Source organism: Anopheles stephensi, chromosome 3, assembly GCF_013141755.1.
Source record: "Anopheles stephensi strain Indian chromosome 3, UCI_ANSTEP_V1.0, whole genome shotgun sequence".
Lineage (NCBI taxonomy): Eukaryota > Metazoa > Arthropoda > Insecta > Diptera > Culicidae > Anopheles > Anopheles stephensi.
In genome coordinates, this window is record NC_050203.1 from 30089881 (window position 1) to 30117745 (window position 27865).

The 27865-nt window shown below is 44.1% G+C and overlaps 1 protein-coding gene and 1 long non-coding RNA gene across 12 annotated transcripts in view; one reads left to right on the forward strand and one right to left on the reverse strand.

Moving 5' to 3' along the window:
- LOC118509435 (four and a half LIM domains protein 2) overlaps window positions 1-27865 on the forward strand; it is a 107397-nt gene that overhangs the window by 40814 nt on the left and 38718 nt on the right. For 3 of the 11 annotated variants that reach the window (XM_036050030.1, XM_036050029.1, XM_036050034.1), the window contains exons 2-5: window positions 9005-9465; window positions 12787-12958; window positions 13061-13262; window positions 14633-14877. In XM_036050030.1, the coding sequence (XP_035905923.1) occupies window positions 9311-9465; window positions 12787-12958; window positions 13061-13262; window positions 14633-14877 (774 nt within the window). In that variant the 5' untranslated portion in view covers window positions 9005-9310. Of the gene's footprint in view, window positions 1-9004; window positions 9466-12786; window positions 12959-13060; window positions 13263-14632; window positions 14878-18624; window positions 19027-19879; window positions 20209-25487; window positions 27772-27865 lie in introns of those variants that run through there. The other 8 variants (XM_036050036.1, XM_036050028.1, XM_036050035.1 and 5 more) reach the window with 5 other exon arrangements.
- On the reverse strand, window positions 22118-24107 carry LOC118509439. The gene is made up of 2 exons (XR_004905882.1): window positions 23333-24107; window positions 22118-23137 (listed from the first exon to the last, which is right to left on the reverse strand). It is a non-coding gene; the product is annotated as an uncharacterized LOC118509439 (long non-coding RNA).

The window sequence follows — 27865 nt, forward strand, 5'->3', positions numbered from 1 at the left end:
TTTTTGTACACTATCTGGCTTATCCTATACACATCCGCGAGAGAGTTGCCTTGTCGGAAGCGGTTTGTCATGCTTTAATCATTGATCGTGAACGAAACGTGTGTGGTTGAGCATGTGTGTGCGCACGCGCGATCCGGGGGTAAAACAGTCTGCGCAGATACAGTTGGTAGAATAACTAGACGTACAGTGTTGGGTACTTAATTTGGGAGTAAAATATTTTTACTTTATTTTTGTGCTAAATCATATTTTATATATATTTTTTTTGTATAATACAACGCATTGCAAAAACAATTGGGAGAAATTTTCATTCAAAATTTCTTCTTCTTCTACTTCCTTACAACCTCGAGAGATCTCGGCCTGCTATTTTTGACTTTCTGTGACTGGATTTTACCCGTAGTAAAGTAGTCAGCCCTACGTACGGTGGTCGGGATGGGATTAGAACCCGGTCCTGCCGTGTGAAGAACGGCGCCGTTATCGCCTCGGCCACCGGACCGCACCTGCTGTTTGACTGTCTAGTAACGCAAAAATCAAGTCTAGGAAATGAGAAATCATAAGGAGATCCCTCCCGAGACTGTAAATCAAATGAATAAAAGGAAGGATGCAATTTTAATGTGAAACATGTACACTGGAATTTGATAATTTGTTTGTTAGATACACGAAAATTTAGACACGGAATTTAAACTAAAACAGTTTCATTCGATGTTCTTGAAGTGTCTGTTAGGCTAAGTGATGGTTTGCGTCTAGGTTTCGCTTCATATTGGGAAAATATGTTTTGATATTAATTATTATAATACGTTATGGATTATCTGAGTTCTTTGTATTATTAGCTGTACAAATTGTATTATTAAACCCAGCTAGAACCTAGTACTAAAGCTAAAGAAAAATACGGAGAAATTCGTGGTACTGATCAGGTACCAGGACAAGACCAGGAACAAGAGCAAAAATTAGAGTTTGTTTCAAAATTGTGGGGAATGAAGTCCTTCCCTTGTAAAATAAGGATATTTTGTCTCTTTTGTTTTCTACATGACTGTTTTATGCTTAAATTCTAGCAGAAAAAATGTGTATATTTATAATTCATTATGAAGGCAAAATGCCGTATTTTTAGCACATCTTGTGTTGATACTATACAATCACCAAGAGACATTTTCTCCTTATGTTTCGCCTTATCTCGAGCGTGATAGGTTGAAAAAAATATTCAAAAGAAGAAAAAAATACTTAATTTAAAATGTCCGGTTCCATAGTGGTTGCGGCATCATTCGTTGAAACGAAAGAGCCGGCATCAAATATGCCCTCGAAACAAGAACTGAAAAGGCAATTTTGGTATCAACTCAATCGCAATATTCTATCACCCGCTGCACAACTTTACCCAAATTTATTTGACCCAGTGTACGTACACGCTCAAACGGGGCCTATATGTATCAGCTCGATCGAGAAGCTCTTACAGTGGAACCATAGTGTTGTATACTGTGGTGATGTTGTCGTTCGTACAAAATTGGCTCGATGACAGCTGACAGTGGAGCTTGGGCGTTGCTTTCCTCTCAACACCTTCCCACCACTTCCTATCGCGTGGACACACTCCTCTTTCGACCATATGTCAGGTGTACGGGGCCATCCTTCCTACGCCCAGCTCCAACCATTTCCCCACAATTTTTATATTGCGAAATCGCGCCTTGATCACCGTCGGACACTTTGACCTTCGAACCAAACCCCACACTTTGAATGTATGTGACGTCACACACACACATCACACTATACCATGATGCTGCCATGTGAGTACCGTGCAATGCGCCGCAAACATTATGTCTCCACCACCAATCGCGCGAAGAAACAGGGCACACACGTCACGGGTGCAAATTTAGAACTCATCATGTAGAAGATTGGCGCAACCTCACACACATAACACCTGCCGCACCCGCCAACCATTTCACGGGGAAAAATCGGATAAGCATGGTGGGAAAAAATTGTCTCCACCCGGTGGGTGTCGGTATTGAATCAGATTTTGTGGTGTTGTTGTTGTTGTTTTTTTTTCATTCGGGGTTCAGTTTGAAAATAGATTTATAATTTCTCGTTTTTCATCGTTCTCTAGCTCCCATTCCCGCCCCACCACGCACCGTGTTCTGCTGATCGTTTGATCGAACGTTTGCGATTTATGTCGATCATTTCGTGTCTGTGCATTTGGCAGAAGAAAAAAAGTATACAAAAAGCGGGGTGGTAAATTTTCCTCCCTGCGTAATAAAGATGAAATAAAAGCGTAAACATTGCATCGGTGGGTTTGTGATTATGGAAAAGAAAACCACTGCGTTGTAAAAATATTTACCATGGTTTGTTGTGAAGCTTACCCAAAGTACACACCAAAGCCTGCAAGAGTTGCTTGATTGGCTAGTACTTTTGAGGTATTTACGTTTGTTTAGAACAAAAACAAATAACTGCATCGTCAGTGCCATCAAGGATATTTTTTATTTCACATTACTTTCTAAGATAGATGAAGATTTTATCATTATTGCGTCCCTGACTCCCTTTAACGCAGTAAAGATGTACCGGCAAACCTCTGAACTCTCTCCCAGAAGAAGTTAACTCTGAAGTTATGATGTCCTGTGGTTGACTGTGAATAGCTAGACCACCGGGAGAGATTTCGAGATTTGTTGTCTTAGAAAAGACTTTTGGTCTGTGAATGAATCAATAAATAGAATAGATGACCATTTGGTTCCAGGACTCTCCAGGAAATACGCCAGGACTAATGTACCGAGCAGGTTGAAATTATAGAAAATTCTCAGCAAGATCCTTTCGACATGTTTCTTAAACGTAGATGAAAATTTGAGGAGGCACCTCTTCCTAGAGCATCTTAACACTATAGGTAGCTTGATGTCATCAGTGTCTACAGAGGACAGAAGGCGAGTGAAGTAATCTCTCTCATGACAAAGTATCCGGAAAGCCACCGAGTAAGCTCCTTATAGATTCAAGGTTCTGTTTGAGAGGACATCGAAAGAGACTTGCCCCTCGGCAATGTTTCCTAGCTTCGATACTTAGCGAATCGAAGGCTAGTCACGGATGGTCTTTTTGCTTTATATCCTATGAGCAGGAATAAATTGTGACCTCAAGCCTAAGTGAATCAACAACAACTTTGAAGATCCATGTCTGCCTCTGCATTTCTAGAATTGACACATATTTTACCACTTAGAAGGATTGCCAAAGGGCATCTCAGTTTTTCTTCCATGACTCCAAACTTAATACTGATCCGATATGTTCGTTATTCTCTCCTCAAACCCAAATGCTATGATTCGGTAAAGTTGGACAATATTTTTACCCGCCTATAGCAACTCCCTTGATTCGACTATTGCAGTTTTCCAATAAAAAAGCCGTTTTTATCCACGCAAAAAAAGCAGTCCATCGTTATGGTTCTAAGTAATGGTTCCCCAGGTACATACCACACACCAATAGCGCTTAACGGTTAGTGGAACATAATTTTCCTACCTACAAGAGATAGTCAGCTCGTCAGCAATTTTGCCACCCAACAGAGTGGCCAATCAATACTACAAAACCCCATCCGGACCAGAACCACAGCCGACCCTAATCTACCAAATGGCAATGACATTCGGCCTGAATTTTAGTTCGATACGGGCCGGTTCTGTTTTTTTTTAGCTTCCTCGCTTCCCTCTTGTATGCACCACGAAACGATCAATTTTAGGGTTGGACACAGGGCTGGCTAGTTAAGGAAATGAACATCAAACCCCGTTATACGCAATCCTTAAGGTGAAAAAGAAAACAAAAGGCGAGCAAGAAATCGACAGCGTCGTCGCCCCCGGGGGACACCGAAAAGTAAGGTTGATTTAATTAAATTTATGAACTATCAACGCCTAACGAACAGCGGGCGTGCACATCCTTTTGCACGAAGAAGAAGGATATTTTTGCTTCAGCTATGCGTTCACTTCGCGAAGGTGAAAGTTGCAAGGAAGGCATCAAGGGCCCCAATCGCGGAAGAAGAAGAAGTAAAAAAAGGAAGTGACGACACATCAGTGTGGAGTATAATAATGGACAGTGTGAGTCTGTGTGTTTGTATGTGGTTGTTTGATGGTAATCGTCAGCGACACTGTTCTTTCTCCGGCGACACACACACACACTGCATCTCTGACTGTGGACGGGCGGTGTAGTATCCACCTCGTGGAGGCGGGCTAACGAGGTCCTCCTGTTATTGAACCGTGTAGATAAAAGGGCGTAATAACTTCTTATCGTCCGTATCGTACCCTCCATTTGGCTTTGGGCAGCGGTTGGGTTGGCTATTTTTGTAAATCTCAGCCACGGCCGGCCGTCCAGTGGGGGTGGATTAGTTGGGGATGTCCAAGACGCGCTAAAAAGCGTCTGCAACTTCCCCGAGCTGCTCCCGAGCGAGCTGCACGAGTTGGGTAGATTTTTATGACGTTTGGTGGCTATTTTTGGAAGAAATATCTAAATCAACCGCCCGCTGCTGCTGCTACTGATGAGGACGACGGCGCGTAATCCTATTTAGACCGGGCGCTATGGGTTTACTACGGAGATACGCAACGACTGGACATAGCAGAAGGGGTGCCGGTGCGTGGTGTGGCGATAAACTATGGCCAAAAATATTATACCCAATTTTTTGTGTGCTTTACAACATATTCCCGTGCATAATAACAGGAAGCAGAAGCGTTAAATATATCCCCAAACACACACACACGCTCCAGTGGTGAGTGAATTGGCCAACCAAGAAGAAGAAGAAAAGTAAAACATCCCCAGCTCTTCTAAATCATAAATACATATTTTTAATCGCCCTTCCCAAAAAAAACCTCGATCAGAATCGAGGTGCGGCCGTGTTGTTTGGTGCACGTGATGCTTTATTTCTTTTTTTTATACAGTGATGGACAAAATAAAAGCATCATTCTTATTCCCGATTTATGCATCAGTTATAATACAGGCGTACAGGCTTTCGAATAAAATAATGAAACTTTTAAATCACTCGGGGGAATGCTTCAACTGGTTATTTCATTGCAATCCCGTTGTGGAAAGTTGCAATCATACAATTGAATGTTGCAATTAGTTAGTAACCCTGTAACTTGCTAAATCAATTTTGTTTTCTAACTTCTAACAAATCTAACTTTTCAAACAGCAAAACTGGGTTGTGTTACGTTTTGAAAATAGAGAGAAAGTATGCCAAAGATACAAACGGAAATTTTTGTTCTAAATTCAAATTCGATGAAACGACTTCAGATGAAAGGGAAATCAAATACCTTATATTATCACGTCCTCAGATGATATTTTCATAGTAGCCGTTGATATTGTACACGACTTCCCAGCGTACGGACAAATCGTTTCCATATCCACTGTATACTAGCTTTGTTTGTCATTTCATCTAAGGAGCCTGCTATAAAAAATGGATGCTTTTCCCTAATTAACTGAAAAAACCCTGAATTTTGGGGGTCTGGTATCATTAAGTCAAGTAAGTCAAAAATGGTAGGCTTAACTTCAAGAGACTGTTAGTCTAAGAAGAAGAAGAAGAAGAAGTCGTGTTTTGTTGTATACAAATTTTTGGAGTTATATTCATGACAATGACAGAAAGAATCTCCGAAAAGATTTATTGATTGGTTCAATTATAGGATAATTTTCCAAAATGGGTCAAACAAATTTTACAAAAAAAAAATATTCTTCAAAAATCTTCATCAAAACCTTAGATTTCCGGTGGTTTTTTGAAATAACTGGTTTTATTTTTTTTTATCCATCACTGTATGTGCCATCCGGTGCGATCGACCGGCAGCTAATGAGCACCTGTTCGCAGCGCGAGATATTTACAGGAGGAAAAGAAAAAAAAGGCAGGAATGTTTCCCTTATGCAAATAAAAAAAAAAATCATGCAAAGATCAAATCAGCTACACTTTCCGCTTGTGCCGATGACGAACGGAAAGCAACCGTCTTTTGTTTACGTTCGGGGAAAAACAAAAAGTCGGACGGGGGTTTCCTTCTCGCGCACGTCCAGCATTTCGTTCTCGCACTCGTAGACACCCCGGTTACTTTGGAAGAGTAAGAAAAATCGGCAGTTTGTGTGATCGGCCGGCCTAAAAGCAAACAACAAACGACGACGACGAGGCCCAGGACTGCCAAATCCACCGTGTTTGTCTTGCCATTAGTGCGGGGACACCGACCGATCGATCATGGTCGTAGAGGGCAAAAAAAAAGGCGTTGGGAACATGACCGAACGGGTTGGTGGCCGGCCTCCCAACAGGACACAGGGGATTTCCACCATGGGAACGCGCGTTTCGGACTGTGTGGTCGCGTCGGAAAATATTTCAACCCGTCCGCAAAACAAATTTTGTGCCATTTTTCTTGCTTGCAAATCTTGATGGCTGGCTCCCGGTTGATCGTTTCGCACCATTGATGTTGGGTGCCTTTTTTATATTTTCTTCGAGCGTTTCATTTCGCTGGAGTAAAAGCGTCTTTTTTGTTGTTGTTTGGTTATAATTTTCACACTTCTCTTAAATGATGGGAAGAGGTTAGAGTTGTTTTGTAGGGTTTTTTTTTGTTACTTGCGAGAACTAAGCGCTAATCACCGTCGTCACTTTGCTTGATCGACAGCGTGTGGAGATTACATTTTTCAAAGGAGGGAAAGAAACGGTTTATATTAAGAGAATGCGTTTTAATTATTTTCTCTTTTCGATTCGCGAATTCCATTTATTTTTGTTTGTACAGTTCTTAGCAGCACGAACTGTACGAACACTTGTTAATATGAAAATAAAACAACAAAATAGATGGATAAAAGTATGTAGAAAGGTAGTAAGCCGCGCTTCCGAGGCAATCGTTCGAGGTGATAGGTTGTACAGTGATGGATAAAAGATTAAGATCATCGCAATACCAATTGGTATATTCATTCTCAAATGTGGGAAAACCACTAGCAATATCTTAACTTTCTGGTACACTTTGACTTTGTGTTAATGTTTTGTAACATAATTGGTATTTTATTGTTATATTTTTACCAACGTTTATAATACCGCGCTAGCTCATGATATAGTTCGAATGTGCAGGAATATAATATCCAAAACAATCGTACTAAAATTTGTGTGTCTTACGGCCTGGGCGATTTTTTATAGATGTGAAATACAATAAAGAGGCTTACAAAATTAATTCGTTAATTTTGGTTATGGTTAATGATTACCACACACAAAAAAAAAATTTTTTTATTTTTAATTATTAATAATTAATTTATTTACAATTAGTAACTCTTTATAACATGTTCCACGCAACGCTTACGGCTGAATTCCTATTTCCCTAGCCGGACCTGATCGTGTCGTTCCCTAACGCATGATGTTTTCCACTCGACCAATCACGGTTCGCCACGTTGTCGTCGCCTGTTGCCATCCGGTGCTGCTGTGGCGTCGTCACCACGGTGTCTTCATCCGGTCTCTCCGTTTTAGAACCCTACCTAGCGTTTGGGTGCTACTACGTTGTCTCCATCCGGTCTCGCGGTGTAACCTGAGTGTCCTGCCTGCGCGACGAGCATGCGTGAACGGATGAGCCATCCATCGGTTGCGATGCCCTCCAACGTCTCAACAGTTTCCAACATGTATGAACATGTTTAACCGCCGGCCGTGATGTCCACGATCAGCATGGCAAAACGTGATTCAAAATCCAATTTAATGGTATTCTCGTGTTCCCAAAATCTTCATCTAAGGCTTATCAAACATCTAATTTTGTTCGTTAAATATCGGCACTCTAAACACACTTTTTCAAATTTTCAAAATTTGTAATTGGTCTTACTTTATCATCCGTCACTGTAAAATTTGAATCATATTTTAAAATTTTATTTATCGCCGTTATGTCGCAAAATGCTGATTGATACTTAGAAGACTGATTTTACACAAGTGAAGCAATATTTCAATATTGCCTGTAAAAATGTATCAAAAACTATCCAACAAAACTTTTTCAACACATTACACTGGTTTTGTTACGATCTCTTAACGCGACTAGATAAGCAATACGGTCAGGTCGGTCTTCATAAATAAAAAGGTGACCTGTTATGTTTGACCTGTGTTTTCCTGTGAAAGATGACCTGTGTTTTCTCTCTGTGCTCGGCCTAACTACCTTTTAGGTCATGCCTGCCATTTCTGGCTAGACTAGACTTAACGATACCACGTAGTTGGATAGTCAGTCCTCTCTATAGGGGAAACGGTCTCGGTGTATTACAAAATGGCCATACTTGTGGGTTTACAAATATTTTAAGTTGAAGATTAATTCACGGAGTTCAGTAATTGCAGGTAATATAGAAGAAAAAAAATAAAAGAAAAAAAAATAAAGAGCATAATAACTTCACTTTTCCCGGTCTTATTACTATGTTTCTATATCTTACGACTTTATTCTTTGTATTGGAGTGTAGGGTTTCGCTGAAATAGTTATACTGCTGATGTATGATGATTTTCTGTAAATCATCACTCCAACCTTACTTTCACTCGTCATAAAATATCCATGTCTGATAAATGGCAATCCGTGCAAGAAATTCTTCCAACGAACCTGATGTGTGTGACGCTAATCTAACACCACTCGGGTCCGATGGAGAGAGTTAGCCGGTGATGGTGGTGATGGTTCTACTAATTTTCATAAATTCGCCAAACTTTCAAAATGAGTTGCACCTGTTTGATCCCCTCGGCTGCTACCAACCGGCTGAGAGTGGGAGTGCTTATATTCATAAGCAATAACGGTAGCAGTTTGTTCAGGCGGAAAGACAAAACTGTATGGATTATGTTACTAAGGGCAAACATGTGTGAAAAATAAACTGGCCATAGAAACAGCGCGGGCCACTACTGCATTTCCACCGAAAACATCCGGACAATTTGTTTGGTTCTACATCGATTAAGATTCCGCCGTGTGTCAGGGCAAATAGGGGTTTCATTCTGACGCACGCACGTTGTACACCTTCGTGGAATGATGATCGGCTCGCACTATCGACAACCTGTTTGCGGCTGATCCGTTTATGAAGAGAAACGTTAATGTCTTCCGTTTTTCAGGCTACGTGTGTGTGTTTGATATGTGTATTGGCGATGGTGTTAATAGACTGAGCAAAACCAAGCGAGCAAACAACTAGCGATCGAAACAGTGTTAAAACAAATAAACTTCACCAAAAATGTAGTGTGATATGAGGTGCTGTGGTGGTGATACGATACAATCTTGATCCAGATGACCTTTAAACTTAACCCAATGTAGCAACTGATCCCGGATCGAGAATTTAACCTCTGTGGTCATTAGTGTATGACCGGTTGGGCCGGAAGGAAATAGAAATACGGAACAAGAACAAACCATCAAACAGCCGAACGATGCTTGATCTACAACGACACGCGGACTGCCCGTTGTGGGACGCCCTCGCGAGTCCGGTAGTACCTTGGCCTGGGATGCGGTACGCCTGTGTGAAGGTTCTGCACGCCTACTGCAAAGTGTTCGACAAACAGGAACTCTACGATCTGATAGTAAGGTAAACGCGGGAGTTTGATTGGTAAGGGTTTATTGAAATTGGGGGTTATGTCCATGCATCGTTGTTATCCTTGGAGATAGTAAATAATTTTATAGGACACAGATCGGTGGACGAACCTTGAAGACGCTCAAATACCATTATGTTTGTTTCCATTAATCCTCATATCTCACTTGAGCAAGGGATAGCAAGGGTCAGAGCAACTCATCTGAATCCTTTAAAATCTAGGCTAGGGCAATTGCGATTTTTTGGACAATGATCAACGTCAAAGATTTTGATTAAAGCCGCAGCATAGTCGTGGTGACCGAGCAATGACACCAGCCTTAGTCCTTTGCAGTATAAAGTTATCGAATAATCTAGAGTACTTCAGAGTGTAAAATGAATGATGCAAAGAATAAATTGATGAAAGAGCTTTATTGAACTTGCGTAAAAGTTAAGCAGAGTTGAAAATTAAACGTAGAATCTTAGTCATAAACATAGCCACTTAATATGCGAAAAAAGGCTCCCTGATGAAAGATCATTTCAAAGCTGGAGAATTCTCTCCCTTCTTGGCCTAACGATCTCTTGGGTAATGTCTGTCATTTCTGGCTCACAAGACTTCATGATATCACGTAGATGGATAGTCAGTCTTCACTACGAGGGAACGGTCCGGATGGGATTTGATCTTCGATCCTTCCGTATGAAGAATGGCGCTGTTGGCGTCTCTACCTCCAATGCCCAAAGCTTCTACCAAAGCTAGAGGATGATCTCCAGTCAATAATTTATAGTAAAGATACTCGGAATGATTTATAAGATCCCGCCTGGTGTGCTGGGTTGGTAGAGTGGCCACCATAATCAAGGATGACCCCAAAGTTTCAACTGTTCCCCCAATTACAATCGCTTGGATATGCTAGCTTGGTAATGACATGAGACTGACACCAATCGACCAGGACAGTGAAGTCGTTAGAATTATTCATCATAATAGAGATGAGAGCATGATGGGACCACCCATTTGGGGCGGCCCGGTGGTAGATGCGATAGCGGCGCCGGTCTTCACATGGCAGGACCGGGGTTCAAGTCTCATCTGGGCCGTTTCTCCATAGTGAGGACTGACTATCCAACTATTCAGTAAGTCTAGTCAGCCAGAAATGGCAGGCATGACCTTAAAAGGTCGTTAGGCCCAGAAGAGAGAGAGATGCAAGATCGATAATCATAGTTTCAACAGTTTTTGTGATATCATTTGCTAAGGAGACTTCATTATATGCTCTCCAGGATCATGAAATTGGGTCTAAAGTATAAATATTATTTTTTATATAATTTTCGGATTGATTTTGAGCATAAAAAGCTAATAATTGACTCTATTTCTGTACCACTTACCACTACAAAAGAGCGCCAGAGTACATTGTAGCTCATTAATCGAGCATAAAGCTGGGAACAGTGTTTGACCATACCATTATATTCGCACCGTGTTAGCATGGAGCAAATGCATTAAATTAAATGTTGACACTGTTGAGCACACAATGAGTTTCTTTTTTGTATTCGTCTTCCCCCACCCATGCTTAAGCAGTATAATAAACACTGTCCATCAAAAAGGGCTCCGTGGCGTAATAAATAGCCGAATCGATGGCATGACTTCATTCTATCGCACAGCCGATAAAATGGCTGTTTATTATGTTGCAAACCCTTGCTGCCATCAGCTGCCTGTCGATGGGGGTAGGAAAAAATGAAAAATCCGACCAAAAGATTCCACAGCGGGCCGTGACGATGATCTAAGGCACTTAAAGTGTCAGTGTTACGGGGTTGATGATGTTTACAGTAGATAATTATAGCTGCACTAACCGTAATGAATACTGGGGAACGGGGGAGACAGTGTTAATAGAGAGATAGAGGGATCACTGCAAAAAAAAAATGGCAAGGATAAATGGCGCAGTAAGGAAAATTTATATTGCAAAGAAAAAGGGATTGCTTTTAGGGGAACAAAAATTGACACGCTTTTCCGCCATGAGTTTGTGCTCTTGTCTAAGAATCGTACTTCTCTTAATATATTTCTTTCTATGAGCTCCTCTAAAGAGACTTCTAAAGCAATTATTTTCGCTTCTCATGAACCAGCGTAAGGGGATTTATTTGATTGGATTTCGTTCAGCTCAGCAAGCGAGTTTGTCATTGAACTTGACTTTTCCGACCCGCGACAGACGATGTCGATCGCACAGTCAATTGTTGGTGATGAATGGCATATTTTTAACCTTAAGCTGATCTGCGCCCTGCGAGACTTCTACCGTGTCGCGCCGAGAGTTTGTCAGAACTGGTAATACAAGCCGCAGCCGCCGCCAGACAGCCAGCCGTGTCGTTTCAAATTTTACAAACGGTCGCAACCGTTTTGCTGGCGCGAAAATTAGCATACGCTAACGATGGTATGGTAGGCGGGCAAGTAAGCAATCGGCCACCAGCAGAAGAGCGACTTTGACAAGAATTCACAAATTAACAAGCTCATTAGAATTACGCTTGGTTTGATTGAGGTGTGCATGTCAGAGATATGGTTGGTTAGGGAGCGAGCAAGAAGATAAGTTTGTAGTCAATGTTCGTGCAACTGGGCTAGGACTTGGATTTCATTAGATTTAGTGGTAAAATGTAACGCTAGAGCATAAAAATTTAAAACAATAAGTTTATGACACATGCTCCAACACTCCGTTGGATTTCACATTCATCCGACAGTACCGTACGCATCACCGTCGGAAGTAGAACTGTCGCTTCCATCAAAACCCCAAGGAACCCACAACCCAACAATCCGTTCTCTTAGCCCTTCGCCGCTTTATTGCGAATGATCTCCATTACGAGCTAATTCAATTAAATTTTATGATCCCCCACAGAGAGCGAAAGAGCGAAAGGCCGTGTGAGTGGTTTTGTATGCGTTCACCGGTCCGAACGAGTGGTCCGACGATGAGAGCAGAAATCTCAACACGACTAATGAGCCGCCCAACAGTGGTGCAAGCACAACACACCCCACTGTGGCTAAATCGTACCGTAGAGACCTGCACTTGGTCAACCGGCCATTTGTGGAGCATTGCCAAAGTGAGCGGTGTGATGGTGGTGGGGAAGCTGTTTGTGTTTGTGGTGTGGATGTTGTTTGTATCTCTCAGCTGTTACGATTCGTTCCTCTCTTTCTCTATTTACTTGATGCTGAATCTCTCTCAATTTCTTCTTCGCTGAACTCTTTCTCAGATGGAGTCGCATGGTGCTTCACACAGAAGCGCGCGTACGACCGGTGCTGCCATCTAGTGGCCAGTAGCGACCGTTACTAGTGCAACCACTACAAACAAGCGTGCCTCTTCTTTTCTTCATTCGCAGAAAAACGTGCCAGGAGTGCAAGTGCCCGCGGGAAACGCACGCCGTGTACCATGAACAGCTGACGACGGTACGGGAACGGCTCGGCTTCAAGCATGACACAAACACGTCCCGGGTGGATCCACGCCAGATGGGGTACACCTGGGTACCGCCCGGCATTCTAACGTCCGCCAAGGTAACAGGTCGCATTCAACGTCGCGATCGACCGAACCCACGCCTAACAGACACTGTTTCTTACCCACGATTTTTTTTCTGGCTTTTGGCTTTTTCTTTTTAGATTCAGCGATACTTTGATGTGATACCACCGGAGAAGGTGCCCAAAATAGGCACGCAAGGTGAACGGTTCCGTGACAAGCAGCTGGTGTACCAGCTGCCCAAGCAGGACCTTGCGCTCGACTACTGCAAGCACGTGGAGGAACAGAATCGTGGCTCGTACGAAGATTTCGTTGCGGCCCGTAACGAGATTGCGCTAGATATTGGTAAGGTTTGGGTCGGGCAAGATGCGAGTGCAGCATTAGGTTTGGGCTGTGTTTTGAAAAATGAATTTGTGATAGTATTTAACCAATTATTCGCCATACTTTGGTTATTGTTACGAGCCGCAATTTTTTTAGTTTCACTTCGAGGGTTTTTGATGGTTTTTTAAATACTTATATTTTCTTCGCACAGTTTTTTGCAATTATTTTTCAAAAATTATATTCTTTTGAAATGTTCTGCTTTCTTTCGAGAGAAAACTTTTTGATATTTTACTTTATGAAGCAAACTCTTCCTAAATATTTGTATAGAGTGATTTTCCAATCAGAAATTATGTTTCTTTTTCCAAAGATTTTTTTTTATTCGTCAAGGACGGCCTCAAGGAATATTTATTATATGTTTCAAAGTATGCGAAATAATTGAACAGCAATACGGTAAAAAATCAGTTGAACACATTTTTTATACTAAAACAAAAATCACCATCTTCCGAGAGGCCGAGAGGTCTCGGCCTGCCATTTCTGGCTTTCTGTGACTGGATTTTACCCGTAGTAAAGTAGTCAGCCCTACGTAAGGGGAGGTGATCGCGATGGGATTTGAACCCCGGTCCTGCCGTTTGAAGACCGGCGCCGTTATCGCCTCTGCTACCGGACCGCCCAAATAATAATTTTAATACTTTTAAATATAAATTTTAATTATTCCTTCTTAGAATACTTCAGTACAGACAGTGGCTAAGGAAGTGTTTTAAACATGTGTAAAATGTCAAGATACATTAAGTTCAATTTGCTCTAAAAACACATTGCTGACTTAGCGATTCGACCAGGCCATGCTGCATGTATAATTTAAATATTCCTTGTTTCTCCGGATAGTGCGTTCCGTAATCTAGATAATTGTCGCCTCAAATAGGACAAGCGTCAGTTTAAAACATATTCGTCTAATACAACGACATCTCCATATCTCTTTCCTCTTTCTAAATGAACAAGTATGACAACACCTCGAAGAGTACTTCCAACCCTGCCAATAAATTTTAAAAATGCTCTTCTATCATGCAAAGTTAAAAAGAAAAATAATCAACGGATAAAAAAATCGGTTTATCAGTTATGGAAAATTTAGAATTATTTTATCCAAAGCTCACATATGCCATTTTAATTGTTTTTTGTCCTATTTTAGCTGTGAAAACTTTCATCTCATTAGTACGAAAAACTTACCCAAAATGGCTCCAAAAAGCTCTTAAATTTTATCGTAAATTCCTACTAATTTATAAAACGTTCGTAATCATAAATCATAGTTGAGTAACAGAATATGCTTATTAGTTTGCAAGTACACAATAGAAAAAAAGGATCACCACTAATAACACGTTCCCCTTTTCTTTCATTTGTAGGCTACGTGAAAGACACGCCGCAGGCAACGAAATGCGCCGGCTGCAGCGATGCGCTCAGCCAGGGCGAAATGGCTGTGACCGCACCGAAGTTCCGGGAGCAAACGCTGTGGCACCCGCGCTGCTTCAAATGTACGACCTGTGATGAGCTGCTGGTCGATCTGACCTACTGCGTGCACGACGACCAGATCTACTGTGAGCGACATTACGCGGAAATGCTGAAGCCACGGTGCAGTGCCTGCGATGAGGTAGGTGGAGACAACACTTTTCCCTCCTGCCCAAACATGCATTCATTCCGTCGGCTGTCGGTGGTCGTCGGGTTAGGTCCGGTCAGCCGAGGTCGGATGTCTCTAACGACCGATTAAACAAGTGTAATAAACGGTCGGTGGGTTTCTTGGGCAGTTTCTCTCGCGCCCGGTCACATAACTTTTTAATTGAGCAATGTGCTAGCATTTGATGAGCCCCGGGGGAAAAAGGAGCAAAAAAGGACCCCCCCGATGTGCGAAGGTACAGTGATTTATTGAAACGCTGCATTAGCTCTGTGGTCCGTGTCGCAACAACAGCCGAGTGGACGAGTGTGAGACGATTCGCGTTACCTTAATGTCCCATTTCCCGTTTCGGGGTGGATTGGGTGACAGTTTATATTGCTTGTAACTGGCACACTGTTTGTCAAGGGTGACCTGCGTAAGGGGTGGCAGGCAACCGTAAACGTAAACGCACGTCATACGATACATTGCCAATAAAATCGAGAAATGTGCCAATATTTGATTTACGGACCGACGTGTTTGCTTGCCCAAGGAATATAGAGCATCGTCTTTCTCTCGCTCTCTCTCTCTCTGTTTGAGCAGCGATGAACGTATGTTACTGTAATTGCAATATGAATAAGGAATGGGACGAGAACCCGTGGTCCGATGTCTGGTGGTGATCGACTGCTCGAAATGGCTTAATCAAAGTAATAAGTACAACGGACACATAAACCCCGCTTGCTGATATCCTTTTGAAGGGAATCGGCTCTTTATGGCGATGATGATACTTGTCGTAATTATGTTCCGTCCTTTTGTGTGTGTGTATTAAACGTGCTAAAAGCATGAAAATTATTACCATTCGTCTCGGCTCGGAACTACAACAAGCCCCAAGCTAAACGGATCATTTCAGCAGTTAAAGCACGGAAGCGAAATCGGGGCCAGTTTATTAACATAATTGTTGTTGTCTGCCCTTCCTTTGGACGACCAGCGATAACGGTCGGAAGCGGAAATGGAACGGGAGCTCATCGTTATATTACCATTGGTAGACGAGGAAAAAAAAAGAAAAAGTCCGCGTGGCTTCATTTTCACACCTCACTAACTTCTTGACCGTTCGCTGTGGATGTTGGTTGGTTGGTTGGTTGACTTCCGACTCGCTTGTCTGGCGGTTCCATTTCCCTACGGTTGATCGCGTGGTGTCCTGTCACACACACACACCCTTCGCGTCATGGCCCGTTGCGAAGGCGGAAAAAGGCGCGTTCATATTTATGGCACACAGTTGCTGACCGCGTCGCCAAGATCAAATGGTACGGTCCTAATGGCTAACGGGGCGGCTGTGCTTCCGGCTGTGGCTCCGTGCAGACGAATCCTTACCCTTGGGTGGGTTTTTGCTTCCTTTTAAAGCCATTTAAACGGCACTCCCGGCAGGAGAACAATCATAATCATAAAAACGACGGCGAAGGAAAGCATGCGGACGCTCTGTAATACAAATTGCCACAAATAAGGGCGGATGTGTGAATGACTTGGGTGTAGGTGAAATAATAGGTATGGAGATTGATAGTGCATAGGGGTGGCGCGCTTGATGTAATAACACACCTTTGGATAATTGATTTTCCTTTCGTTTGACACGTTTAAGGAATCCTCTTTTATGAGTCGAATGGAGTCTAATAGGTCAAAGTCTCTATCAACTAGTTAGTCTTTGGATAAATAAACCTTTAGCTTGAATCCTCAGTTCAAGAAGAAGAGTTCTTCAAAAATAAATGGCGGCTAGGTTCAGTGGCCTTACTTTAGTAAGCTAGCTAGCTTTCTGAGCCGAAGAGATCTTGGACGCAGTACGATTGAATCTACTTTTTCTTTGGCCTAACGAGCGTAGTTGCATAGCGCGCGTAGTTGGATAATGAGTCTTCACTACGGGGAAACGGTCCGAATGGGAATTGAAACCCCGGTCCTGCCGTATGAAGAGCGGCGCCGTTGTTACCTCTACCACCGGGCCAATCCAAACGATTGTACAAGCTATAAGGTCCTCCAATAGAGACTTGCCCAAAAATCTTTTGGTCGCTGCTGAGATCAGTTGATGAGCGTCTCGTCGATCAACGTGGCGCCGCCAATTGCTCATTTTGTCTGATAGTTAAACGGATGTCTTCGTCTAAGTTATGGACTTCGGGTTTCGAAGTTAGAGAACTCCGAGATAAGAATCTGTCGAGATATTTTTCAACGTTGAGTGGGATGTTTTGACCCCTAGTTTCACCACTAGATAAGTCTTGATTATCTCGTAAATGTCCGCTGCCTTAGAAGGGTCCTGAAAAGCCATTACGCTGATCGCCTGATAAATCCAATGAATGGTTGTCTAAACTGCAAGGACTCAGGAGCATTGCTTTTAGAATATTATGAACAAGCAATTTAATTACTTGTACTGTATTTCTTTATTTAAGCTTTTAAACTATGTTTTTGTAAACCCGGTTTATATATGCACGTGCCCAGATCAGCATTCCGAGATGACCTCGTTGTCGAATGATTTGGGCAAAACCCCGTTTTATTCTCGTTGTTTTCCAATCGAACGCAATGTGTTGAAAACGTGCCAGAACGAACGCCAGTTTTCTTGCTGACTAACGAATGCACAACACTGCCTGCTGCAACGAACGGACGCTGTGCAGCAACCGCTTACAGCATTTTCGTAGCGATTCCGATGCGACTTCTTCCCTGGGGGCGGGAGCTGTTGGTTGTTGCTGGCGACTTTTAACATTTCTCTCCAATTGGGAGCACTGCCCTGGTGATATTCGCGCGGATAGTGCGGATAAAAATAATGCTTTTTAGCACACAAAAATAAAAGCAAAAAAAAGTCTCTGTACACTCTTTACTAATTGGCTGTATGTACCCTAGTAGCGCGGGGTGCCCTTTTTGGCAGCCGACGTTGCGCCTCAGTAACAAGAAATATTATACAACCGAGAGCAGTAAATGGTTTTGAATTTAGAACGAGAGAAAAAAAACTGTTGATTTCAAATTTTAATCGGTTTTATAACAATTTTTCCCCCGCCAACGGGATATTCCACTACGGTCTAGTGAAAGCTTTTTCTGGACCATTAACTTTTTACTACACCGTTTGCCAGAATAATTGAAGGAGCTCTCTTTGTCTCTCTCTCTCCCCAATTACTTAATGATTTGGAACTAAACAACTAAACTCGTGACCGGGGGGGGGGGGATTCTTTAAGCGCGACCACATCCGTAGAAACTTTAATTGTGCCTGATGTCATGTTCGGAAGCCAAAAACAAAAATCCCTCTACTGGGGTGCGTCGTTTGCTAAATGGATCGCCGTTATGGCCGCGAGCACGTTAAAAATCATCTCGCAAAACTGTTGACATTTCATTCGCTAGTGGTAGTAGTAGTTGTGGATATAGTCAGGCGTGCACTTGACCCGAACAGCATGCCCGGCCTGACGGGGCGCGCGTTGGATGATGGATTAGTTCTGGCTCGGTTGCATCCACATCTGATGCTTCACCGGGCGAGTGTCGGGGAGCAACTTCACGAGAGAACAACTTCACTGATTTTCCGTGAGATTGTTGTGACCGAAAGAGAGCAGAACTGTGTGAGCCGAGCGCACCAAAGGCTTCAACCCCTCTGACGAAGCACGATTGAAGCATGCCTTGACTTGAAGTTTGAACGTGCTGCTCCAGAGAAGACCCCACACAGTGACTTCTCTCATTCGGTCGACAGTGAGTGAGGGAAACTTTCGCGCTACTTCTCGGTCAGAAGCGTGGAACCTATCCTACGGTGGTCGCTGGTACTACTAAGCCAAGCTCTTCCATCCGACGGTGTCCCCCAGTTCGTGCGGTCAGTCGGTGAGTGGTCGTCGTACTGGTGTGTTTTAATGTGCTTTTTTCTATCCGAGTGAGAAAATTTTGCGCGCGCGAGCATGATTTTGTGCGGAGGTCCAATATCGTCATCCGGTTCGCTAGTCCGGTGTGTCACAGCAACCAGCTACGGTCGCTTCTAGGCGAGTCTGTTTGTTTTATTTCCTCGTGTGTCGTGTGTTTGTGCGGACCAGTCCAAGTGTGTCCCAGCGGGAAAGCGTGGTTTTGTTTACTGACCGCCGGTGAGAGTGTTCTCGTTTACCCGCTACTAGCGTGACAACCGTTACACTACCATTGCTGACAGGAGTGAGTGACGCGTTACGAAGCGTTACAGTGTGCTAATTTCAAACAGTTTGTGATGATTTCCGGGCTTCTTTTGGTGCATGTTCCGCATGATTGCTGATTGCTAACATCTCGCGTGACAATTTTACTAATTTCGAATCAAGTTTTTCTTCCGTTAGTGTATTAATAATTGAACGATATTCTCGTTAGGGCGAAGGATGGTGGTGACGCTCGTTAGCCCTTGATTGGTGAGGGTGAATATGAAACGCTTCGCTGTTGGGGGTTGAGAAATGAAGCGATTCGCTTATTGCGCATACCGAAACGAGCTCCAATTTGCGCTAGATTTAATGTACCGTCAGTGTGACAGGTGCGGTAACAATGTTGCGCGAATCAACGCATCCCACTGCAGCATCGGTAGCATACTTCCGCGCAGTGGCCCGCTATTACGCAAACGGCAGTGAATGTGTGTGTGTGTGAGTGAGTGAAAGAGAAGAATCCGTATATGGTGTGCATTACCTCGCGTAACGGCCAAAGGGCGGCACAAGCACTCCAACCGAGAACGATCGCTTTTAATGCTGCATGTGATCTGTCCCAGCAATTAAAACCACACGCACTATTTTGGTAATTAATTTCACAACGCCATCCCATCTGTGAAACGTGCGTGTGCTACGTGTTGGTTGGTGGTACCCTTCAAGAAACAAACATTCGATGATCGGTGGGCCCTCGAAGCCTAAAAGTATGGCAACGAAACCATATACGGCTAACCACCAAAACTGAAACCACGTTGCTCTGTTGCACGCTGTTACGCTTGCTAGTTACGGTGGCTAGCAAACCTGTTTCATTTCTTCATCTATTTTCTATCCATTCTGCGGAGTAGCGAATGAACTACCAAACTCTCAAAACAGACCGAAAAACAAAAAAACAAGCGTCGATCAACGCGTAACGTCGTCTGATCGGGCGTAATTGACGCAGAAGGCGTATTAGGGGTACTCCACGTCCCTCTCTCTCTCTCTCTGTATAATCGCGGTGCGCCAAGTGCTGCGCCTGAAGTCGGATCGGGTATTGGATATCATCATCCCACCAGCTCTCAACGGAGGCGGCGACGACGGCCGTATTGACAGCGCGTTCCAAAAACCGTTCAAACCCCAAACCAGAACCAAAAACGAAAATTGGCAGCCGGGTATTTGAACCCTAAAACAGTACAAGGTAATTCCATGTCCACTTGTCGTCTCAATCGTCGTCAGCTTACAGGGTTGTATTTGAGTTTGTGTGTGTGTGTGTGTGTTAGGAGGGTGCATGACGATCGATGCAAGGGTCTTTGATCATTAGATAGCCAAAAGATTGATCATGCTGGGGAGCACTAGAATGGGTTTGTCTCGACTTTTTCACCTTGGGACGTTGATTGAAAAAGGGTTGAATTTCGTAAAATATTTTGAATTGTTTATATGCTGATAGGTTAATGTGCGGCCTATTTTCTTTGAGCTCAGATATACTTGAAGTTATATTTAGTTTATTTTAACGTTAGGTTAACGAATAATTAATTTGTTTCTCATATTTAAAGAGAACATGCTTGATGCTGAGTGTCAATAACGACGCTTGTAAGTGGATTGCATACCTTCAGGCGCATATCATGCAGCCGATCAATAACTATAATTGCATATCATTCATTGTCGTCTCTAAAACCGTAAAATAGAAATAAATATTGAATTTAGCGAAAGGGTTCGGTTTTGATGGCAAACCATATGCCTTCGCAAAGTAAAAGAGTCATAAACTGCAATGCAATCGCTATCGTCGTTACCCCACAATAGACTCTTTGCGGGTAAAGTGCACGTGCACGCGCTTCTAACTTAGCTTCTGGACGTTCCTACACGATCGACTCATCGTTGGCCAACGATGAGGGGTACGGGGTGTACAGGAAACGTTCTGCTTAAGCCGCGTTTAGATGCAATTAGTTTAATTAAAAAGCCACCTGCTTTCCCAGACACGCCCGGTTCGGTAAGAAACTCATCGCCGCATCGAACGAACCATGGCTCGATTCTTCGATAGACTTGGAATTGTTCCACCCCCAAACAGCCGGTTCCTTTTGCATTCTTTTACCAAGGACCTCGACGGCCATTCTTATCGGCACAGCAAAGGAGGCACGAGGTTGGTATTTAGATAAGGCTCATTCTCGCTCGCCACCGCTCGGTCCGACATGCTGTCCGATCATCGATATCCAGAGCAACGGAATGTAACACAATGTGCCTTACAAGATGGAAAAGGGGGGGACTGGTGCCAAAAACGAACCGGAACCTGGAAAAGCAATGGCCAATGCTCAATGACATTTAAATGTCATCGGTAGTCGCTTCGAACGGTTAACGGATGGGTTTTTGCTTCCGTCCGCGAATCATCAAATGGGCCTCCCGGTTTGTGGGTGGTTTTTTTTTTTTTGTTTTACGCCTAACCGGAATGGCTTGTGTGTATGTTGGCCGCTTCATCCATGCCGGAACCGCTTTCACTATAAGTTTGTGTGTGTGTGTGTTGCCAACAAAAAAGCCCCTCTTATCGTCTCTCCGGGTGAAAATCTTTCGTTGCTCCATCCGGCTCACATGCCAGTGGTGGTAATACGAAAGGATGAGCCAATGCATACATTTACGAGATTGGTCATCGAATTTCGGGGCCAGAGAAGCAGCAGCTCTTCTCAGTCAGAGCGAACAGAGGGTGCATCGTAAAATTGTGTTTCCCGCAATACCCAACAACCCACGTTGGTCGTTTGGTGGCTCGGCTAACCCTTTCCTCCCCATTCGTTGGGGGGTGCTCACTTAGCCAAAAACGAAGAAAAAGGAATAATGTCGCTTTCCTTCTTGCCATCTGCTCCGATCTCCTTCTCCCCAATATGCGGAGTGGCAGATGTACCCCGTTTCCCGTCACACTCGAGAGTTGCACTGCCTTAAGGCGATAACATTTCGCAAATGAAACGGCTCAGCTCCATAAATCCAGTCTAGCCGCTCGTCACTAGTCCGACAGTGCTGAGACAGGCCATAAGTCATCTGACAGGACGTTTTCGGGTGAGCTTAAGCTGGTCTTTCCCCCGGTACTTTTTTGTTATGAGTTTAGTTTTTTAAACAATTGAAGATTTTATAGAAGAGTTTAGTTAGTTTTTTTAGTTGACATTTATGTTCGAAGGCCTATTTTGTGATAAAAGTAAAATCGTAGTGTAAAAATGCTCTTGAAGTCAGCGATATTAGGTAGTAAAATTGAATTTTGCCGAAAACAAACTCCTCAAACTCAATCCACCTGTTAGATTGGTTCTTGAATTTTATACTAAATAATTTAAATTTTTGTCTCATGAACTTCTGGATTTTCTTGAAGTCTAGATTTTTTTTTCTGGTTCGGAAAATTCTGCAGATTCCAGACATCACATAGAGTGATGTGTTTTGTCCTCCATTGCAGAATGCTTATGCTACTGCTAGCCGTTTAGCAAACGGCCACGCTTCACTACGGCGGCTGCCAGGAAGTTCTATTTGCACAAGGGAAACACACTCGAAAACGGGACAAATATCCGGAAGGAATAAACCATTCATAATGCAGGCCTTCGGTGACATGCTTCCTTTGAGCTTTTTTTTTTGTAGCAATAATGGTACGCCCTTTGATCGCTTTGTGAGTGTAACACGTTAAATGGAGGGGATCTTCTTTAATTAAAAGTTCTAAACATTCGAACTGTTTTGGATAGAAATACGCTACCAACGCCATTTGAAATATTTTAAAGTTCTTTTTTCCCCATTTCAAGCTGAGGACTAATTACAATCACTTTTCAAATTTTCTAAACCTAGAGACTTTAGATTGGAAAACTTTGGTGACAATTATCGTGCGCGCTTGTGACGATGATGCTGCTGTTCACATTGTCAAATAAGAATACAAACTGAACATTTTGCCCTTGCCTCACTGTGGGGCAAAAGTAGCATCTCAGATTTCTTTTGTTTTTGCTTGTCCAACTAGTACAACTTAATTTTGCTGAACTGCCGGCAGATAGCGTGTTATTATCATAATGAAGATTGAGTGAAATGGTCCAGAACAAAGCTCATCATCCGTTTGGTGTTCTAGTCGTCTCCCCGTCGTCGTCTTGCCTTGCGTTGTCATCCAATCGTTGCTGCTCCTACAATGACACACACACACAAGCACGAAAGGATTTAATTTAATTTAATAACAGCTGAACTTTAGCCAGCTCAGAAAACCTCTTTGCACATTTTGCCATCGTTGAGATTGGTCTCTTCCGAGTTCCGAGTACGGTACGTAAGCGATGACATTTTGTACGGGACACACACACACGCACACACATTTGGATACATACGTAAAGGAAAAAGGGGACAACATTTTTGCCGAGAGCAGCCCGATATTGCACCTCACCAGCGTGTAGAACTGTTCTGATGTGTCAGCAATTGTTTCCGCGTTTCATACTTTGTGTTATGCCCGCGCTACGGCTTACATATGTCACTGGCTTGGTGGTTTTGGCGGTTCGCGAATGATGTCGAATCGGGGATGGAGGCGCCCAGTACATCGTAAGAATTGGATGAGTTTTTGGGAGAGAAGGTGATGGGAGAACGAGGTAGGATTATACCGATTGGCAAAGAGATGGAAGTGCGCCCATTTTTAAATGCTCCCTTGTTACCATTTTATACTCGCAATTTCCTCGCGTCCTGGCACTACTATCAACCCGGAGGGATGAGCTTTTACGACTAGATCATCACCCATTATCATCTATCATCGGTTGATTGACTGACGAACGATGCGCTCGCCCGGCACGCCTTCCCAAACATTGTAGATTTAGTGCCAGTTTCGAAGGTCACATGTCAATGCGGTCGGTCGCTGGGAAGGAAGCATGTGCAGTAAAGAAGATAAAAAAAAGATGCGAGAACCCACCGAACCGTCAAACCGGTCCTAATAACTGTGGCAGCCAATTCATGGTCAACCACATTGCTGCTGCTGCTGCTGCTGCTCGGCAAACCCATCGGCTCACGGGAACTCTGCCTCGCTCTGCCAGGGAAAAACATACTTGACGATGTATCCAGTCGGGCGTCAATAAATATCCCATCAAAAGTCCCACCAACAAAGTAGACGCACGTGGCGTCATCCACCAGCAACCTGGGTTTGCTGGGGAAGTTGGTTGTTGTTGATGAGAGGGATGGAAGAGATGGATTTGGGGTGGAGAGGGGTTCAATATTGGAATGAATGAATTTCCATGTGGGGATGGTTTACTACAACTGGGGAAGGATGATGTATTGGCGACAGGTGTTCGTTTAAAGCTGCCAGCAAGAAGCTTCCGTCGATATTTCTCCTCAGCGCGAAGTAGCGCCATCTGTCGGAATTTGTGTTAAACAGTAGGCGAAGCGTGGTCAACGCTTCATTCGAAAGCGTTCGTTGTACGCTTCTTGAATTATTCGCAATGTTTTTAAAAGTATATGTTTTAAGCTAATTTATTTTATTTTGTGACTTTTTTTTAAATTGTAATATTATTCCAGATTTTTCAAGAGGAAAAAATATTGTTTAAATTAATCTAACTCATGGAAGTTTTCTCACTTTTTTGCACGATTTTTGAAATATATTTTTTAAATGTTTTGAACCAATCCTTTGACGACGACCGGAAGTAATTTTCAGCGTAGGCAATTAATTTTCTCATTTCAAACGGACCGGAAACCGACTCGCTTCCAATTTGCCTATAATTGGCCACGATGCTGTAACATCGTCATTATAATATTTGGCAAATTCCTCCTACTTAAAGGACAACTCAACTAATAAACCCGCACCCGATGTTCATGCTGATGTTTTATGACACGTTGTGGCATATGGTGGCCCTGAGCGTAAATGTCGTGATTTGCACTGCTAGAAAGGGGTAACCTAGGGTGGTCTCTGTCTAGCTTCCGACGGTGTCAGGTTCAAGCAGCTAGGCTGTCGAAGGTCAGCTCGACCAGTGCGACGAAGATTTGGTGCATGTCAATCTAATGCACCGCGCCGTGACGCATCAAGCGTTCGACAGGAGGAGGAGATGTTTTATTTATACGAAGACGCCTCTCCCTCGTGTGTGGATCGGTTTTCCTGTTGATGTCGTATCGGGCCGATCACTCTTGATCTATTTCAAATATTCGCTCGGTGTGAAGGTGGAAATTGCGCTTGTAAACAGAATTGGGATGCGTTTTTTTGGTGCATCTTGTTGACGCAATAGATGACGCCTATGTTTTCTTTTATTTGCTTCTTGGTGGCAGCGACGAGCAAGTGAGATTTTAAAGAGAAGTCTCGATTATCGCTTCTTCGTGCTGTTGAATGTTTTACAAAACTCGTACTACTGGCTATACAACCACAGATTAAACCGGACTCATTGTAAACTTTTTAAGGAGACCAAGATTTATGAGAGCACCAAACAAATGGTCACCAGTTTGTGTTGAACGTCTGGGAAGTTGCAATTAAAGTCACGCCAAAAGATATGACACGGCTGCAACCGGTGAAAGAGATTAAAACAACAATGTCAACAAGCATGCTTTGAATCGTACGACCCTGCGTGTTTATCTTGAGAAGAACATGTATTCTTCGTCTGAGAGATTGGTCGAGAAAAGAAACAAAAAACACACACGCTTAATAAATGTCCCGACGAGCATCCTTCTTTCGCGCTCTACTTTAACTATGATTGATTGTAAAGCAATAATTCCCACAAGCAGTTTATCTTGGTCGCCGGCCCGTGCTGCGCTATACTTCGCATCCGCCCAAACCTTTGCACCTAAATCGCATTCCTTTTACATAGTCTCACCGACTGACTGGCTACAGCTCGTAGTCGAAGAAGCACAACTCACCTCACCCGATCCTCACCGACGCCGTTTAGGGCTATTTTCGATACAGCGCTCGTAATGAGCGATCCTCGCGCTTTTCCTACCTGTCGATAGACAATGCGGGACACAACAATAGTGTATCTACCAATTAAGAATTTACAATCACCGCTTGTTTACAACGCGCGATGCTCGAGCGGAGGGAACATAATTACTCCGATCGGTAACTCGTGCCACGTTTTGGCCCCGCTCGTCGCGTTGACACATCCGATCGGCGGAGAGAAAGTCCACGAATCATTGATCGGTTCGATATCTTTTGGTGTGACACAGAGCGTCAAAAAGCGGGTCGGTTCGTGATCGTGTGATGAGGTGATTTGCCTGTCATTGGGCTATTCGTTTGATCTAAGGCGAAGAAGCGCAACAATCGATCGAAACGAGCTCAGTTTGATGCCGCGTGTCAGTCGCGTTCGGTAATTAAACCATTGCTGTACGGATCGAATCGAACTTGAGTGGCAGACCGTGTATCTCAATCGTGTCGGAGAAAGTGCGGACATCCGCGTTTGACAGTTTTCCATACCGTCCGGCGGCTTTTGTGGAGCAGAAGCGATTACGGAAGAATGTGCTCAAAAGTTCCTTGAGCGGAGTGATTCGGTGAACTGCGGTGCCATCCTTAACTCGTTACTCTTTACTGATTCTGTGCGCACGGTCGTTGTGTAATCTGTGTGCGCCGTTGCGTAATCGATTTTTGGGGGGTGAAAAACGTTGACCATTACTCGCTAGCTTTGCGCAAACTTGTTTGGGGTAGAACGTGAGACACACAATCTGAAGTACAGCCATGGGTGTGATGTTATCGGTTTTAGTGGCCGGTGTAGGCGCGATGGATCTGATCTACTGTTTGGCGTTCGTCTCCAATCAAGTGACCGGTGAGGAAGCTGCCAACGCGATTGAGGAAGCTCCCAGCAAACAGCTGGACAGCCGGGAGCAAGGGCTTGAACAGTATCGAGAGAACCTGCGGCAGCAGATCAAGGTGGCTCCGAGAAGCAACGTGGAAGGTGTGACGTACGCGCAGGATGGTGTCCCGTACAGGGACGGGTATAGGCTGGAACCGGCCGAAGGTGCCGCTCAGCTGGATGTGCTGATCGAGAAGTTGCGCATACTCGAGCGTCAGAGTCAGGAGAAGGAACATCAGCTGGAACAGATGAGCGTGCAGATGAGTGAGCTCGAGCGGAATACGGCCGAGCAGAGCCTGATCATTGAGGAGCTTCGTTCGCGCTCGGTTAGCCGATCGCACAGTGTGGAGCCGTCGGTCACGAACTATCGTAACACTCTGTCGCCGGCCGATGTTGTGCCTCAGATCGTGCTGAACGAACCGAACGACAGTGGTGGTGGTGATGAACCACGGCCAAGTTCGAGCAAGTTCCGGCCGATCCGGCGGGACGATGGGTTGCGCAGATCGGTGAAGCGACGCTCGATCACGTCGACCACTTCGCTGGAAGATCGTGCCGAGGAGCTGGAACGCTTGAGCCAGCTGGAGGATGAAGAGTGCGCACAGATGGACGATTACATCCCGATCGTGTACAGCCGCGATGAGATGGATCCGATGAACCGAAGGCACAACATTAGCCCTATCCCGGAGAGTTGCCATCATCATGAGGACGATGAACGGCAATGGGTTCCGGAACGATCGCCGGAGCCGACGCTAGCCGCCAACATCACACGACCGTGGGGTGACATCAAGCTGGAAGAGATGAAGGAAAAAGCGGTAATACGACCCTCGCGATCAATGTCCATCGAGGAGGAAGATGTAGAACCGCCTGCGGTGCAGCTGCACGTGAGTGAATCGGCCCCATCGAACCTAAGCTCCCATTCCAACTCACCGGACCGGGATCGGGCCGGAGAGCCGACGCTGCGCCGCACCACGAAGGAAGCCGACCTGACGAGCCTGCTGCAGCAGCCGGGAGCATCGGAGAGCAAGGCAAGTAGTAGCCGTCCATGGACGACCGAAATCATTGTGCAAGACGACGAAGAAGCGCTGGAGGAGGACTATGACTCTGACGGTGGTACCCCTG